The 16993-nt window shown below is 49.9% G+C and overlaps 1 protein-coding gene across 2 annotated transcripts in view; it reads left to right on the forward strand.

Annotated features, from left to right (window-relative positions):
• TPP2 (tripeptidyl peptidase 2) overlaps positions 1-16993 on the forward strand; it is a 1218153-nt gene that overhangs the window by 440113 nt on the left and 761047 nt on the right. For both annotated transcript variants that reach the window (XM_069637049.1, XM_069637048.1), the window contains exon 13: positions 9299-9467. In XM_069637049.1, the coding sequence (XP_069493150.1) occupies positions 9299-9467 (169 nt within the window). The remainder of the gene's footprint in view (positions 1-9298; positions 9468-16993) is intronic.

Below are 16993 nucleotides of genomic sequence, written 5' to 3' on the forward strand. Positions count from 1 at the left end.
CCATAAGATAGTGTTGAAAAGAGGGGCTATGCCAAAGGGCCATAAAGTCAGGAGAGTACCAGTGCTGGCAAGAGCAGGATTGAAAAGTGAATTGGTCAAACTCATGGGTGCAGGTATAATAGAGGCGATTGAATCCTTTGAATGGTTGTGCCAAGTAGTTTTGGCATGCAAGGTGTATGTTGGTCTCAGGATGTGTAGACTTTGAATGGCAATATATGGGTGGACCAGCATCCTTTGCCAAACATGAATTAACTTTTAGCAACTGTAGGACAAGCAGCGTGGTTTTCCACATTTGATTTGTCTTCTGCATGTCCACCTTGAAATGCTATAAGAGCCAAGTGGAAACATTTTCAAGTATGGTGCAGAAACCAGTGACTTGAGACCTCGGACCATCCGGCCAAAGGATCTGTTGCCCTATCTGTTGTCCCTAGCTGAATGCATACTTCCATGAAGGTGCACCCAGTTGCGATCTCCAGGTACAACTGTGCTGCACGGGAGCCATCCCTGTGGTTCCACTGGCTGGTGATTTTTTGCATGGGCTGTTTGTCTTTTCCAGCTGTCCGTCGCCCAGCGACGGCATGGGAGCTCAATGAAACCGCTGTTTGAGCCCATACACCAAGCATCTATTGAAACTCTTTCCTGGAAAACTGCTTTCTTGGTGGCCATAACTTCGGCCAGGCGAGTGGGTTAAATCAAGGTGTTTTATTCTGCAAAACCGCCCTATTTGACGTTTCACAAGGACAAGGCTGTTCTACGCACTAACCCGACCTTTGTGCCGAAGGTGCCATCTGCTTTCCATCTAAATCAGCAGGTGTTTTTTTCCATAGTCTTGGGCACACCAACTTCTCCAGCAGAGTGAACGCTGCACATGCTGGATGTGGTGCGAGCCCTCAAATACTATGTGGCACGTATCAAGTAATTCTGTACAACATATCAACTGTTTCTCATTTGGATCTTCTGGGCCCCGGAAGGCTCTCTCAAAGTCCTCCATCGCAAGATGGATTGCTGCCTGCATCGCATTGTGCCATCAACAAGCTGGCAGGCCGGGAGCTCACCTTACCAGAGCAATGGCTGCAACCACTGCTTTCCTCCCCGTAATTTTGCTCCTTGACATCTGCTATGCAGCCACCTGGAGATTGAGGCATACGTTCACCAGGTTCTACTGTGTCGACAGAGATTCAGCAGAAGAGTCGAAAGTCAGCCAGTCTGTTCTGCTGAACTTTTTTGCTGGAGGTTGGTAAGTCTCCAGTGTTAAGTTATGCTGGGAGCTTGCCTCCGCCCATGGTTATTGTAATACTGCTTTGTAATTTATTCACAGTACGTGAATCTATGAAAGGGCCACCTGTAACTCTGGTTCTCCAGCATTGGTATCTTTCATAGATTCACATGCGACTCTCCCACCTACCCCGCATGGCTCGTCTTTTAAATCTTACTGCCACTCACATGCGCTGCCAGATCTGAATATGGCCAACAGGGGAGGAGTTAAGGGAGGTGTTCCTATTGGCTGTGAGCAGTATGACCCACAATTACTATGGTAGAGCACAAAGGTGACAATTTTCAGTTTAAGTTTAAACTGCTCCGTTACCGATGATTCCCAGCCTGATGACTGGGAATATTCACAGCATGTGAATCTATGAAAGATACCAATGCTGGAGAACTAGAGTTACAGGTAAGGAACGTATTCCATCTTCTTACCATAAGGCCCACAAAAAGTTTGATAGAGGGAATTATCCACATGAACATGGAAAAGGTAATGGGACTAACTATCCCAAGAATGAAATACACTATAAACCTCCCTATATACAAAGGTCTAGTGGATCTTGTGGAGCAAGTGACCATGTGAAAGGGGACCCCAGGGTTAAGGGTAAGGTCATGGGTGGGGAGGGGTTATATATACTCTGTGAATCTGACACTTGCTTATGAGGAGGCAGACCTACTCACAGGGGCATCCTTAGCCTCAGATGCCTTACCATGTGGGATATGATCTGAGGTAGTTTTAGTTTCCATGGGATCCTGGAAACCTAGAGTTGCTGAGGCTTATGCCTCCATACTTTTATTTTAACGAATGTGTGCTGGTGGATGGTGTAGACGCCTCTGCCATTAAGGATGGATCTTGTAGCAGACACTGTGGAACCTCCATGCCCTAGGTCTCAGTGCAAGGCTGCCTTAGCCAAGCCTAAAGCCCAGCTAAAGCCAAAGTAGAAACCAAAGGCTAAAGGAGAGAATAAATTAAGGTGAGGGGAAGAAAATATTCCCATAACTCACCTACCACTGGTGGAGGTAGTTTGTCAAGCCTTTGAACCTGACGAGGAAGAGGGGCTGCCTGAAGTATTCATTCCTCATGATCGCCCTGAACTTCAGAGTTTACTTGCAGAAGGGTTCCCTCAAGGGATGAGTTCAGTAAGGGCCAACATGAGTGCCCATCACTTGAAGACCTTAGGAGATCGGGTTCTATGTTCTTTTGACGCCCGTTTTTTTTTTTCCCTGATGTAGTTTTATACAGACAAATGACATTAAAAAAAATAAATTGGATCTTTTTTTTAAAATATTTGGAGAGTTGCCTCACTTCCCTATTTTTTTCCCTAGCCCTACCGATGAGTCTGTCATTTTTTCATTAAAAAAATGCATCGGAAAAAAAACTGGTGGCAAAATGACTGAATACCAGGAGATGGGCCTGAAGACCCTGGGAAGCACATGATTTATTGGGAAGGTGTGCTCCTGTATATTGAGCCCACAGTCATCTGAAGGTGACCGTAAGAGATTGTGGTTCCCATTCAGGTGGGAGCATTCCTCCTATAATTAGTGAATGAGGTCCCCCTTGCAGGTCAAATATGTTTAATGATGGATGGCATCATTTTAAATTGTCTCCAAGTTTGGAATACTCTGGATAATGACATATGAAATACTTTTTCTGATGCTTGTTAATCTGCTTAGAATCACATGCTGTGCATATGGTCCGACATCCAGTGGTAACCGCGGAGTATTGCATCTTGTCTTTCGGGGGACCGAAAGGGGACGTCGGCATAGGCATGTCTGAAACACTATCCCTATCGTGACGTGTGTAGTACCCAAAATCCCTCACTCGCCGAGGTCCCTCAGATTGTTTTTTTCCGCTCAGATAACTGGTCGCCCTATAGCCGAGCTCTTCATGAGACATTGTTTATCTTACCAAATTGTCGGTTTAATGCCCGTTAAGTCACTTTGCCTATCAAGAACATCTTCGACGAAGACTACGGGGGAATCGTCTACGGCTGTGGGTTCCGGCACCTAAGATCTGGCGTTCGGACCTCCACGTGGTCGGGCCTTCTGGCCGGCCTACACATTAGGGAGAGGGCTCGGGGTTTGCCATACTGCTATGTCTTTCCTCTTTTCCACTTCTTTCCTTTTTGGTCTGGTCACCCTTCCAGTCTGCTATGGAAAGGACTCCATTTAGATTCTGCCCTGTGTGAAGGGCCAGATATCCGTGGAAAAGACGAGCACACGTCGTGTAACGCTTGTTTCCCCCTAGAGCACTAAAGTGGTGTTAGGCGATAAACTCCTTAACCTAAACCCTTAAGGAGCGCAGGTTTAAGCGGTGGGCCACGTACGGAATGTCACACGTGGAGCCTCCCTCCCCTGCCGCGACACCAGCCGAGAGTGACGGTGGTACATCGGATGACCAAACGTCCAACGCGGACGTTATAGACCTTGAGGCGGACTGTTCTAGAGCCGCCACGCCCGTCCCCGACCCTTCCAGGCTCGACTCCGGTCTTGCTACAGGGACCACACCCGGTGACAGGGGCATACAATCGCACCGCACAAAGCACACAACACAATCGCCCTCCCAGACGACTTCGTCGAAGAAGGCTAAGCGCCATCGGATCGATTTGATCCGAAGCCTTCCCCACATCCGCAACAGTGCATGACGACTGGGCTTAACAAACATAACAAGGGCGCTACTCCCCAAACTACACACGCCAAAGTTTCTGAACAAGAAACTTCGAGTTTCAAGGTTTCCAAGGCCCGTGCAGGCCCGAAAACTATGAGTAGGCCTCTACCCGAGAAGCCATCATCGGAGGCATTGTCTCCCGAAGATTTGGTGACTATCAGTAAGAGCATCAAGAGGATTGCTACGGTGGTGGGCCTAGTACCGGTTTCGCCCACAGTTATGGGCCAATCCGCCGAAAGGTTTTCCACGGATTTGGAAGATGATCCCGAAGGCTCTTACGAAGAAAGCCAGATACCCTTCACAAGCACCCTGAGGAGATCCTCAACGCCTTATGGCGGAGGACCCGGTTCCTGCTCAAAGCGGTCCATTTGGGTCATCCAAGTGGACCACGGAGCAATTTGAGGGATATATGGATCGGCCGGAACAGTTTTTCAGAGTTTTTGATCAACCTCTGCCGAAAAAAGCTCGGGTAGACCCTAACCCTCAAACACAAGTTGCCCAACACCTGGATGTTCAACACTATGCTGATTATCAAGAAGATGTCCAGAAAGACACGTATAGAGACATCTATACAGAAGAGGAGGCTTCTTTTCTGGACAATTATGGGGAACATCAAGGCGCAACGGACAACTGGGAGGACGCCCAGCAGGATGATCACAATTCTGATATTGTTTGCCTCGACTCGACTCTCCCCCCGCCACACTGGTTCGACAAGCTCCCCCGGTGGATGATCAAATGGCTTTCAACAACATGTTAAAAAAAGCAGCGGAATTCTTTAAGATTGCCACGCTTGAAACCTTGCCCGAACAGGATTTCGCCGAAGACATTATTAATGACAAGCCTCAGGCTAGCCAGTCTATCCCTCTCTTGAGCTCTGTAAAGAGACGGCTGGCTCCTTCCTTACTCACCCGCTCAGACTAGGGCTGTGAACCCAATCCCAGACTCGTTGGTGGTGACCAACACTCGCAAGAGAGCAGGGGTCCAAAAGGTTGTATGCCTTAGGCAAACTGGTCACGTCAGCGGCGGCTTACACCGTCCGGATTGCCAATAACACAACGTTACTGGCAAGCTACGTCGACGCCCAATTGAACCTTCTCCAGGAAGGCCTCCAGGAGTTTCCGGAACCAACCAGAGTCAAGCTTCTCGCCATTGTCTCGGAGGGCAAACTTGCCAATCAAAATGTTGTAAAGAATACCCTGGACTCCGCAGAGACAGCAGGCAGGTCTCTCGCACAGGCTACTTTCCTAAAGAGACACGCGTGGCTGCGCACGTCGGGCTTCAGGCCTGAGACCCAGGCATCCATCATCAACAACCCATAGAAGAGGCCAAACTCTTCGGGAAGGCGGTAGACGATGCGTTGGAGATAGCCAAGAAGGAGCACAAGACTATTAAGTCGCTGCACCAAATTTCCCAAAAACCCTCTTCTGAGGGACAGCAATTCTCGGCGGTCCTTTCGAGGACAAGCCCGCGCTGCTTAAAATAATTTCGGCACGGGCAACTTCAACTCAACTGGCTGCAAGCCCCACTTACTACCCCCAGAGGGGTCAGAAGCGCGGAAAGAATAGAGGCAGAGGCTCCAATTCCAGAGGTGCATCAACCTCGGGTCAGAAATCACCACCATGGGAGGGGATAACTTCAGATCAGTGGGTATTAAAGACGGTCGCCCATGGTTACTGTGTGGAATTCGCCCGACCCCCAGAGTTCAGACTGCCGAAACATCGACGCCTTTCATCTGAACATCTGCAGATCCTGGTCCAAGAGGTGGAGGCGCTGCTGGGAAAGGACGCCATAGAAGCCGTCCCGATTCTTCAGGTAAACAAGGGTATCTATTCAATATACTTCCTTGTACCCAAAAAGGATCTCACCATGCGTCTAGACCTGCGCCCAGCGAACAAGTTCATAAAGCCCCAGAAGTTTCACATGGCAACACTGCAAGAGGTGATCCCATTGCTAAAACAAGGGGACTTCATGACAACATTGGATATGAAAGATGCATACTTTCATATTTCAATGCTGCCAGCACACAGAAAATTCCTAAGGTTCGTGATTCAGGACAAACACTACCAGTTCAAGGTACTCCCCTTCGGCATAGCCTTTGCGCCAACGGTGTTTACCAAGGTCCTGGCAGTGGCAGCAGCACACCTGCGCAGACTTTCAGTTCGTTTTCCCTTACCTCGACGATTGGCTCATCACGGGGGACTTGTTTGACGTTTGCTTTGCGAACACCCAAAAGACAGCAGACCTACTGTTCAGCCTGGGGTTTTCTATCAACGAAAAGAAATCCAGCTTAGTCCCCAGCCAAGTAAAACAGTTCCTGGGGGCTCTAATTCGTACGGAAGACTGTCTAGTCTTCCCTTCCATCGAGAGGGTTTAGAACATGCTCTCTCAGGTTCCTCAGTATGTAGCCAGTCGGGAGGTGACGGTACGCAAAGCTGTGCGTTTGCTAGGAATGATGGCATCATGCATATACTTGGTCCCCCACGCGCGGCTGCGCATGCGTCCCATGCAAGAGTGGCTCAACAGCCAGTGGTGTCAGGCCAGCGGACAATGGGAAGATCTGTTGTCTCACCAGCCCTCGTTCTCTCTCTGTGGTCGAGGGAGAACCTCTTGAAGGGGAAAACCTTCACCACCCCTGCAGTGGAAGCCACTCTCACGACAGACGCATCTCTCACAGGGTGGGGGGGGGGGGCTCACCTGCTTCAACAGAGAGCGCACAGGGTGTGGTCCCCTCAGGTAGCGTCCAACCATATAAACCTACTGGAGCTATTGGCAGTGTTCAAAGCATTGAAAGCCTTTCAGGATCAACTGCAAGGGAAGACAGTGCTGGTCCTAATCAACAGCACAACAGCAATGTATTACCTGAACATTCAGGGGGGCACTCACTCTCCAGGGCTATCCAAGCTGTCCCAAAACATCTGGATATGGGCTCTCAAACACAAGATGTTTCTGATATCCCAACATGTTCCAGGGGAACTCGATCTTCTGGCAGACCTACTCTGCAGAGATTTTCCTCTGCCAGAAGAATACAAATGGCGTCTGCACGAAGACATTGTATCCAACGTCTTCGCAGAATGGGGGTTTCCAGAGATCGACCTGTTCGCTACTCAGGAGAACGCCCAATGCCCAGATTACGCCTCCAGGTACCCCCAGAACCAATCCAAGGGGAATGGTCTCTGGATAACCTGGTCGGGGAAATTTGTTTACCCTTACCCCCCTCTTCCCCGACTCCCCTTCTGAACATGATAGTGCACAAGATGCACCAGGAACCAGGCTCCCATGTGGGCCCGGCAACCCTGGTTCGCACACCTGATCAAAATGTCCCTCTCCCAACCAGTCAAGCTGCCCTGCCCGTACAACATGTTGTCTCAGGACAGGGGGGAGACTCTACGCCCATGCCCACAAACTCTGAATTTAGCAGCGGGCTCCTGAGGTCATAGAGTTTGGACATCTGCAACTCCCTCAAAGATGCATGGACATTCTGAGGGAGGCAAGAAAGCCTAACGCACGTTATTGCTATGCCAGTAAATGGAAACGTTTTGTCATCTGGTGCAGTTCCAAAGGCGTCAATCCCACCGATTGCTCGCCTTCACACATTGTGTTATATCTAACCCATCTGTTGGACTCTGGGTTAGTCTTCAATTCCTTAAAGGTTCACCTAGCGGCGTTGTCAGCCTACACCACGTCACAGCAAAAGGTGTCATGGTGGAAAGTATCTGTGATTAAAGCCTTTATGGAAGGGGTTAAAAGAATGTATCCCCCCATCACTCACCCAGCCCCTGGGTGGGATCTAAATGTGGTTTTTATTAGGCTCATGGGACCCCCTTTTGAGCCTATGCATAAAGCTAGTCTGAAAGACCTGATTTACAGACAGCCTTTCTAGTGGCTATCACTTATATCAGAAGAGTTAGCGAACTACAGGCCCTCTCGGTCTTGGACCCCTTTGTTACAGTCCACAAAGATAAAGTAGTTCTGCGCACTCATCCCAGATTTGCGCCGAAATTTATTTCAAAGTTCCATGTGAACCAGTCAATTGAACTACCCACGTTCTTCCAGAGACCTACTAACATGGCCGAAAGAAGCCTTCACACACTAGATGTGCGCAGGGCAGTCATGTTCTACATGGATAGGACCAAACCACTGAGGAAAACTAAACAATTCTTTGTTTCAGTGGCAGCTGGTAGAGAAGGGGACCCTGTCTCTTAATCAGCAATATCAAGGTGGATTGTCAAATGCATCACACTGTTTCACTCTTGCAAAGAGAGAACTGCCCTTCAAGCCTAGAGCACATTCTACTCGAGGCACTGGTGCATCCATAGCATTCATTGCAAATGTTCCCTTAGAGTCCATTTGCAAAGCGGCAACCTGGAGTTCTGTACACACCTTTACAAAACACTATTGCCTAGACACTCATTCTAGGTCTGATTCTCAGGTGGGACAAGCAGTACGAAGACATCTTTTTTCTACTGTTCCTTCTCACAACCCACCTCCAACTCCGGGTACTGCTCGCTAATCTATGCACAGCATGTGATTCTAAGCAGATTAAAAAGCATCAGAAGACATGCATTACTTACCGTAAAAGCCGTTCTGATGATTGTATCTGCTTAGATTCACATGCACCCTCCCTGCCTCCCCGCTCAGGGTGGAAGGAACATAGACTTCTTACTACTTTCTCTCTTCATGTACTCACTCACTATAGCCTTGGGCTCCCTCATGGCAGAAAAAATACAATCGGAGGGACCTCGGCGTGTGAGGGATTTTGGGTACTACACACGTCACGATAGGGATAGTGTTTCAGACACACCTATGCCGACGTCCCCTTTCGGTCCCCCGAAAGACGAGATGCAATACTCTGCGGTTACCACTGGACGTCGGACCATATGCACAGCATGTGAATCTAAGCAGATACAATCATCAGAAATGCTTTTACGGTAAGTAATGCATGTCATATGCCTCGTCTGTATTGGGTATCCTTTAAAAGTCACGATTAAAGGTCCAATGATGCATTATATTTGCTGCTTTATGATGCAATGTTGGTGGTCTGGATTTTACTGTGGTAGTTCCTTTTTATTTTGAAATTACAAATTAAGTATTTGACTTTATCTTTGTAAAATTGATATTTTTTTAAGTTACATTTGCAAATATTTGAATTTTTTGTGACATTGGGGGTAGTGCCCAATTCCTCAAATATTGAGGCTGTGTTTTATTTGTGTTCTGTCTCAATTGTATCGAAAAACATTGGTTTGGTTCTATCCAGCTATTTTCCTGATTTGACCGATTTCTTTTTTTTTTTTTACATCTTTCAACAATATTATTTTGATTACCACTCTGCTTGTATTGACACATTTTAAGTTGGGATTTCTATCTTAATAGGTTGATAAAGCTTATGACTACCTCATTCATAATTCATTGCCTACCAGTAATGTAGGCTTTACTGTTACTGTTGGAAGCAATCGTGGAATCTACCTCAGAGATCCAGTTCAGATAGCTTCACCTTCAGATCATGGTGTTGGCATAGAACCAGTGTTTCCAGAGAATACCGGTAAGTAGAAATTTGTCAGTTTCCATTCTTAAATTAGTAAATGTTGGTAACTTGTCTGTTGCATGGTTTAAGAGGTATATAGTTGTGACATGTCCTGAATTTAAATTGTGAATCCCTCAATCTCGAATATTGATAAAAGCAAGTAAATACCATTATCGCCTCATATTATTGATTACTCATACGTCCCGTCCCCTTTCCTCCATACTTGTGGGGGACATCTCTCCGTCCTGTGGGACGGGACTGGAGCACTTTGTAAAAAGCATCCACATTTTTCCAAAAATGTGTCCTTCCTCTCTTTCCTGCGCGGGGCCTGGCACGTGGCTGTAACCCTGCCCACCTTGGCTCCGCCCCGCACTTCGCCCCTCAGTCCTTTTCTCCGCTCGATCGGGGCCGGACGCACTTGCATCCTCGGAGGATTTTCTTCCCTGTTTTCCTCTCTGGCTCTCGCTAGCGTTCGTCTTCTAGTTTGTCTGTCTTTTAAATTAGACTTTCCAGACTGTTCTTCGTGTCATCGTCGCTTCGCGAGGGTGGATCCCCATCCTCTTTGTTTAGAGTGTTTGGGTCTGGAACACCGTTGGGACTCCTGTTTTTACTGTGACTCCTTTTCGGTCCGGGCTATTCAACGTCGGTTGGAACGGTGGGAGGAGGTGTTCCGACGCACTCCCATCTCATTTTCAGGCATTCATCGACGAGAAGAAGAAATGCCCGGTAAGTTCTTTACTTTTCAGAGCACCCCGGCCGGGGGATACCTTCCCGGGTTCCTCTCGAGCCGGGAGGGGCGTTGATCGCTCTGTCACCGGGGTTCGCCCTGAGGTGCCTGTCGGGCCTAATAATTCTACCGGAGTTTTCTCTGAGGGTCTCCGTTAGGGGCCTGTGTACACTGGAGTAACTTCCGAGGCCCCCCTGTGGGGGCTGTGTGTAGACCCAGTTCTGCTGAGTCACATGGTACCAGAGCTTGCTCTGAGGCCTCTCTTTCGGCTTCCCTCAAAAACAAGACTGGGGTGCGCCCCGAGGCCTTGGCTGGCCTTGTGTTTACCGAACGAATGTTCGAGGCCCGTGCCGATACGGCTATTACCGGGCCTAGGCCCGAGGTCCCTCGTACAGAGGCTAAGGCTACCAACAGTTCTGAGGGGCCAGGCAGGGCCCTGTCGGTGAATGCAGTTTCTCACCGTTCCCGCTCTTGTGGTGATACCAGATCTGTTGAGGGGGCAAAGAAGCAAGGTTCTTCTTTTAACAGAAGTGCCGAGGTCCTTCCTTCTAAGGCTCAGTTGGCGGTTGGTATGTCGCAGAAACATTCCAGGCCTCATAGTACCGGCTCTGCCGAGGTTCCTTATGTTAAGGCTAAAATTAAGACCCCTGATCCATCGAAGGGGACCCCTGCCTCACCTCCTCACGTGCCGCAGTTCCCCTCAGATGAAGACAAAATGGTGGCCGTTCCCGCCACTACCACGGCGGCCATTTTATGTACTACCCCCTACAACTACGCCATCGGCCCCTGGTGTAGGGTTCGGTCCTTTGGGTGAACCTAAGGTCACTTGTGCGTATCCTTACCGGCCCGTTTATGATTGGAATGCCCGGATGCCTCTTCAGCACAATGTTTCGTTGCCTGCAGGGGCGGTCCCTTTGATTTATGTGGATACGTCGGTGGAGGGCCCGGCGTGGCACCCTTCTCCGTTACGTCCCTGGGTTTGTTCACCTCATTAGAGGCCTCCTCAGGTTCCGAAGCAATCTCCTGAGGACGCTTTTTTCGGTAAATTTCAAGCGCTTATGCGCACAGACCCCATGAGGGAGTATTTCAAAGGGCTTCTTAAGGAAATTTGTCCACCAGCGCCCCCGGCTCCACCCGTTCCTCTGGTGGTTCTGCCGGCGCCTCCTTTGCCAGTGGTGCCTGCCCCTGCTCTTCTGCCTTTGCCACCGTTGTCCCCAGTGGACAAGGCAGTGCCTGACACAGTTCAGCAGGATCCTGACCTGTCAGATAACCCTCAAGGCGAGCAGGACAACGAGGACCTTCCCCGCTCTGTTAGAGCTTTTCATGACCGGGTACTGGACATGAATTTCTTAGATGTGTCATGACCACAGGTTAGTTTTCCCATACTAGTCCTAAGAGATGCAGGTTCATAAGGAACTCATTTGCCCTAGCTGGTTATTGATTCTAATTCCCCATGTTAATGGTTGGTTGGAGTTTCGTTAATGGCCGCTAGGTGGTGCCTCTGGGTCAGTTAGCTAGCGGGTCTAGTTGTTTTCATGTGCCGGCTATTTAAGCCCCGCCCATCAGGAGGCTCGCGCTTCGCGCCGTTGTCTGAGTTCAGATGGAACGCTCGCCGCGTACCTCCGCTTCCTGTCACAGCTCAATATTTCTTGTCCACAGATGATTTCCGTTCATTCCATGAGTAACATTTACTAGATATTAGTTCCCTTCCTGTATGTTCCAGTTTGCAGTTGTTCCGGCTGCGTCACAGTCCATAGTCCGGAGTCCTGTCATAGCGGTCTCCTCACCTCACAGTCCGTGGCAGTTTTCTCTCACGCAAGTACTCCCAGTGATGTGCGAATGCATTTGCTTTGTTTTTGTTGCCTTATCAGATACATTGAATTGTGTATAAATGTTATTAGAATCCCTCACGCTTTTGTTATTAGCGGGTTCGTGCCCTTTCTGTGAAGTTTGCCTTGGAAGCTTGTTTCTAGTCAGATATTTTTGGTCACACTCATGTTCATATTACGCAAAGTCATAAGGTGCTTCCATGTTTCCGACCGAGTAGTTCTTTGACCCTTCTACTTGTTTTTAGGGGTTTACTATTCCGTCACGCATTGTAGTTAGGAAGTTCTTCACAGCTCTTTTTTCTGTAATTTTACACACTCATCTCACCACAGCATATTGCCCCTTTTAGGGTCTAATTAGGATAGGGTTTCTGTCATTTCCTTCTTTCCCAGTGATAATTGCTCTCCATAAGTGCCCATTTAGCCCCTTATAAAAGAAACCATTCTCCTGTGTCCCATCTTCAGGACTTGCGCCCCTGTATAGAACAGGATGGAGAGCTCAACAAATTAAATACCAAGGTGAGCTATTGCTGGTCCCATAGTTACCAGTCTGTTCCTCCTATTTAACAAGAGAAAACTAAGGAAGGGAAAATTGTTATTTTCTTCACAAATTCCGTGTCTAGTTCCCAGGAAGGTAGAAGTCAGTTGGAGTTCCAGAAGGTTCCCGCAAAGTTCAGGTGAGCGTTACAAGATGTTCCAGTTCCCGAGGCACCTGCTCCACAGGAGGGCATGCTTTCTGGGGCGTTCACCCTGTCTCCTTTGGAGCGTACCAGCCTTTTCCTGCAGAAGGATGTTTTGGCCGAGGTCCGAAGAGTCTGGGAGAAGCCACACTCAGGACTTTTTGTCAATAAAAAGATTGACGCGAGGTACAGGCTGCACTCTTCGGAGGAAGTGGCCTTGTCTTGTCCACCTCCCTCCTCCACAATGGTGGCTGCGGCCACGTTGCAGTCCAGACCTGCAGCATCCTCTTCCGCGACGGCTACTCAGGTTTTGGGAAAGGAGGACAAGCTCCTGGACTCCTAGGGAGGAAGATCTTTGCCAATTCGGCCTTGCAGCTCAGGCAGGCCAATGGCGAATTGATTTTGGCGGGAGCTAACATGCGGATGTGGAAAGGTCTGTCGGAGTTTGAGGAGCATAATCCGGTCGAGAAGTTGGAAGACTTCCGAGGTGGCCTTTCCGATGCCAGGGTCTTGGCCCAGGATCTCCTGGAGGCTTTTGCTCATCACGTAGACACCTCGGCTCGGGGCATGATGCTCGGGGTTGATACCTCGAGGCAAGCGTGGTTGCATGCCACTAAGTTTTCGAAGGAAGTGCAAGACAAAGTATTGGACCTTCCATTCGATGGTAAGGAGCTTTTTCATTCTTCTACTGATGTAGAGCTCACCAAAACCAAGGATGGCATTCAGACGGCTAAATCATTGTCTGTTCTGGTTAAACCTCCCTTCAAGACTCAAAGGCCGTTGTCGCAAGGGCGACCTTCCTCTGGTTTTAGGGGATTCCTCGACCTTCAAGAATTGCAGAGTGGATACTCCTGTGGGGAATAACCGCCATAGAGAACAGCGTACGCTGTATTTCTCCCGCTCCTCAGCCTCATCAGGTTCAGGTGGCACCACCACCGATAAACCTGCCAAATGAGGGTTTTCCGCGCTTGCACGAGACCCCGGTGGAAGGGCGCATTGCGTCTCATTGGGAGGCGTGGCAGACCATCACAGAAGACAGATGGGTCTTGTCAGTTGCTCGGGCGGGCTTCCACTTACCTTTACCCCCTACCCCGCCCCTCAACCCTCCTTTTCAGCCCTTGGGCTCGCCCACCCTCAACACCAAGGTTCAGAAACTCTTGGACCTCAGGGCTGTAGAACCGGTTCCCTTAGGGGAGCGAGGGGAGGGCTTCTACTCCCGGCTGTTTACGGTGCCCAAACCCAACCAGGCTGGCCTGTGCACCATCCTAGACCTTTCCCAGTTCAACCTCTTTCTACCCCAAGAGAAATTCAAGATGATCACGCCCAGCCAGATACGCTCCTCTTTGCAGATGGGCGACTGGCTCAGCGTAGTGGATCTTCAGGACGCGTACATGTATATCCTGATTTGGGCTCCACACAGGAGGTACCTCTTTTTCTCTTTGGGAGAGGAGCACTTCCAGTTTCGGGTGCTTCCTTTTGGCCTCAGCTCGGTGCTGCGTGTCTTCACGAAGATGATGTCGGTGATTGCGCCCTATCTTCGTCTTCAGGGTACCCATCTGTATCCTTATTTGGACGATTAGCTTTTACGCAGCCCTTGTCCGCTGGCGGCAGCGGGCAACCTCCAGTCTCTCCTTCAGCTCCTGTTCCATCTTGGGCTGTCGGTGAACTGGCGGAAATCCTCCATGACGGTCTCTCAGGACCTGATTTTTCTGGGTTTTCGTTGGAACATGATCGACTGCAGAGTATACCTGACCGGGGGCAGAATGGCGGATCTGTTGGCCACGTGTCAGATGTTTGCACAGTCGGAGAGTATGTCGGCCTGGTGGTTCGAGGCTTCTGGGCCTCATGGCCTCATGTGTGCTGGCTCTTCCTCTTGCTCGTCTCAAAATGAGACGGACCCAGATGGCCCTTCGGAATTCATGGCGTCAGGCAGTGGTCCCAGACTCCATGCGGATAATGATTGCGGATTCCATGAGAGTGGACCTGGACTGGTGGTCCTCTCTCAGCAATCTGTCTGGGGGCGCAGGGTTTCAGGACCCGGTCCCTATGGTGACGATCACGACGGACTCCTCCCTCCTCGGGTGGGGTGCGACGTTAGATCTCCTTCGGGTCTTGGACCTCTGGTCCCCTCTGGACAAGCTACTGCACATAAATCATTTGGAGCTTCTGGCGATTTTCTTGGCGCTCAGGGCGTTCAGACCGGTCATTGTCAACAAAGTGGTCCGCATAAGAACGGACAATGTGGTGTCAATGTATTACATCAACAAGCAGGGGTGAACGAAGTCCCCCCCCCACCCCTCGTGGACCTGTCCATCCAGATTTGGGAGTGGGCCGTGCTTCATGGTGTCTGGCTGCTTGCAGTGCACATCCCGGGCCAGCTGAATGTCACAGCAGATGCCCTCAGCTGGCGGACAGTGGTCAGCTACGAGTGGGAGTTGAAGGCGGAGGTCCTCTCGGGGATTTTCTCGCGCTGGGGCACACCGCAGGTGGACCTCTTCGCGACGGCGGCGAACAAGAAGCTTCCTCTGTATGCCTCCAGAGGGGGGCTGGGAGCCTCCTCTCTGGGGGATGCTCTAGAGATTCCATGGCACAACATGAGAGCTTACGCCTTCCCGGCTCTGCCTCTAGTTCACCGGGCAATTTGGAAGTTGAACTCAGTGAACTGTTCTCTTCTACTGATAGCCCTGTGGTGGCCGGCCAGGTTTTGATTCTCAGAACTCCAACACCTGTCGGTTTATCTGCCGATCAGGTTACCGGTAACTCCCGATCTTCTCCACCAGGGGGAGCAGCAGCTGTGGCACCCCTCACCACAATCGCTCAGCTTGGCGGCATGGTGCCTGAGTTCAGGTCTTTAGAGCATCTGAATTTGTCTGCGGAAAACATGCGTATTATCCAGGCAGCCAGAAAACCCTCGACCAGATCTCAGTACAAGAGGAAATGGCTCAGGTTCTGTCATTGGTGTCTAGAGAAGAAATTGGATCCAAGGGGGGCCACGATTGACACGGTGTTGTCCTTCGTGTCTTCCCTAGCAGAGTCAGGGGTTCATGTTCTGTCATGCAGGACTTACCTTTCAGCGGTCTGCGCTTAACTTTCTATGGATCAGTGTCGTTTTCTCTGACTAACCCAGTGGTAAAGAGGCATTTCACTGGTTTTACGCCTTTACCCTCCAGTTCGTAATCCGCACCCGCCATGGGACCTGAATGTTGTCCTGACGGCGCTATGCCATAAACCCTTTGAGCCAATGGCTACTGTGGACCTCAAGTACTTGTCTTGGAAAGTGTCCTTTTTGGTCACTGTCACATCGGCAAGGAGAGTGAGTGAGCTCGAGGCATTGTCGGTGGAGCATCCTTTCTTGGTCTTTCACAAGGACAAGGTAGTCCTTCGAACTAATCCGTCTTTTCTGCCGAAGGTAGTGACCGAATTCCATTTGAATCAATCGATCTCCCTATTGGTCTTTTTTCCGAACCCCGCCTCTGAGGCGGAGAGGGTTCTACACTGTCTTGATGTCCGAAGAGCTCTTAAGTTCTACCTGGATAGGACTTCTGAGCTTAGAAGTTCTTCTCAACTTTTTGTGACTTTCGGCAACCCTCAAGGCAAGCAGGCGTCTAAGGCAACTATTTCCAGGTGGATTGCCGCCTGCATCACGGAGTCTTTCACTATCCAAAAGCTGCAACCTCCTAAAGGTATTCATGCACACCTGGTGCGGGGCAAGGCAGCTGCGGTTGCTTTTCAGAAGTATTTTCCCTGGGAGTCCATCGTTAGGGCAGCTACTTGGGCCTCTCCATCTGCTTTTTGTAAGCATTACTGTCTCGATATGATTTCTAGAGCTGATGCTCAGTTTAGTCAGGCTGTGCTGAAGAACCTTTTTCAGTAAGGGGTATTTCCATCCACCCGTAGTTCCTGTAAGGAGTGCTTGGGAATCTCCCACAAGTATGGAGGAAAGGGGATGGGACGTAGGAGTATTACCAGGTTACTCACCGTAGTGACCACCTTACTCCTAGTCCATAGTCCCCTTTCCTCCATACGCCCACCCGCCGTCCCCTCTAATAAGGTTCCTCTGTTATTGGTAACGGGTCTCTGACCTGGCAAAGAAAAGGACTGAGGGGCGATGCGCGAGGCGGAGCCAAGGTGGGCGGGTTTACGGCCGCGTGCCGGGCCCCGCGCAGGAAATAGAGGAAGGACACATTTTTGGAAAAATGTGGATGCTTTTTACAAAGTGCTCCGTGAGATATGTCCCCCAAAAGTATGGAGGAAAGGGGACTATGGACTAGGAGTAAGGTGGTCACTACGGTGAGTAACCTGGTAATTCCT

This window comes from Ambystoma mexicanum, chromosome 7p (assembly GCF_040938575.1).
Source record: "Ambystoma mexicanum isolate Mex_15411 chromosome 7p, UKY_AmexF1_1, whole genome shotgun sequence".
Taxonomy (NCBI): Eukaryota; Metazoa; Chordata; class Amphibia; order Caudata; family Ambystomatidae; genus Ambystoma; species Ambystoma mexicanum.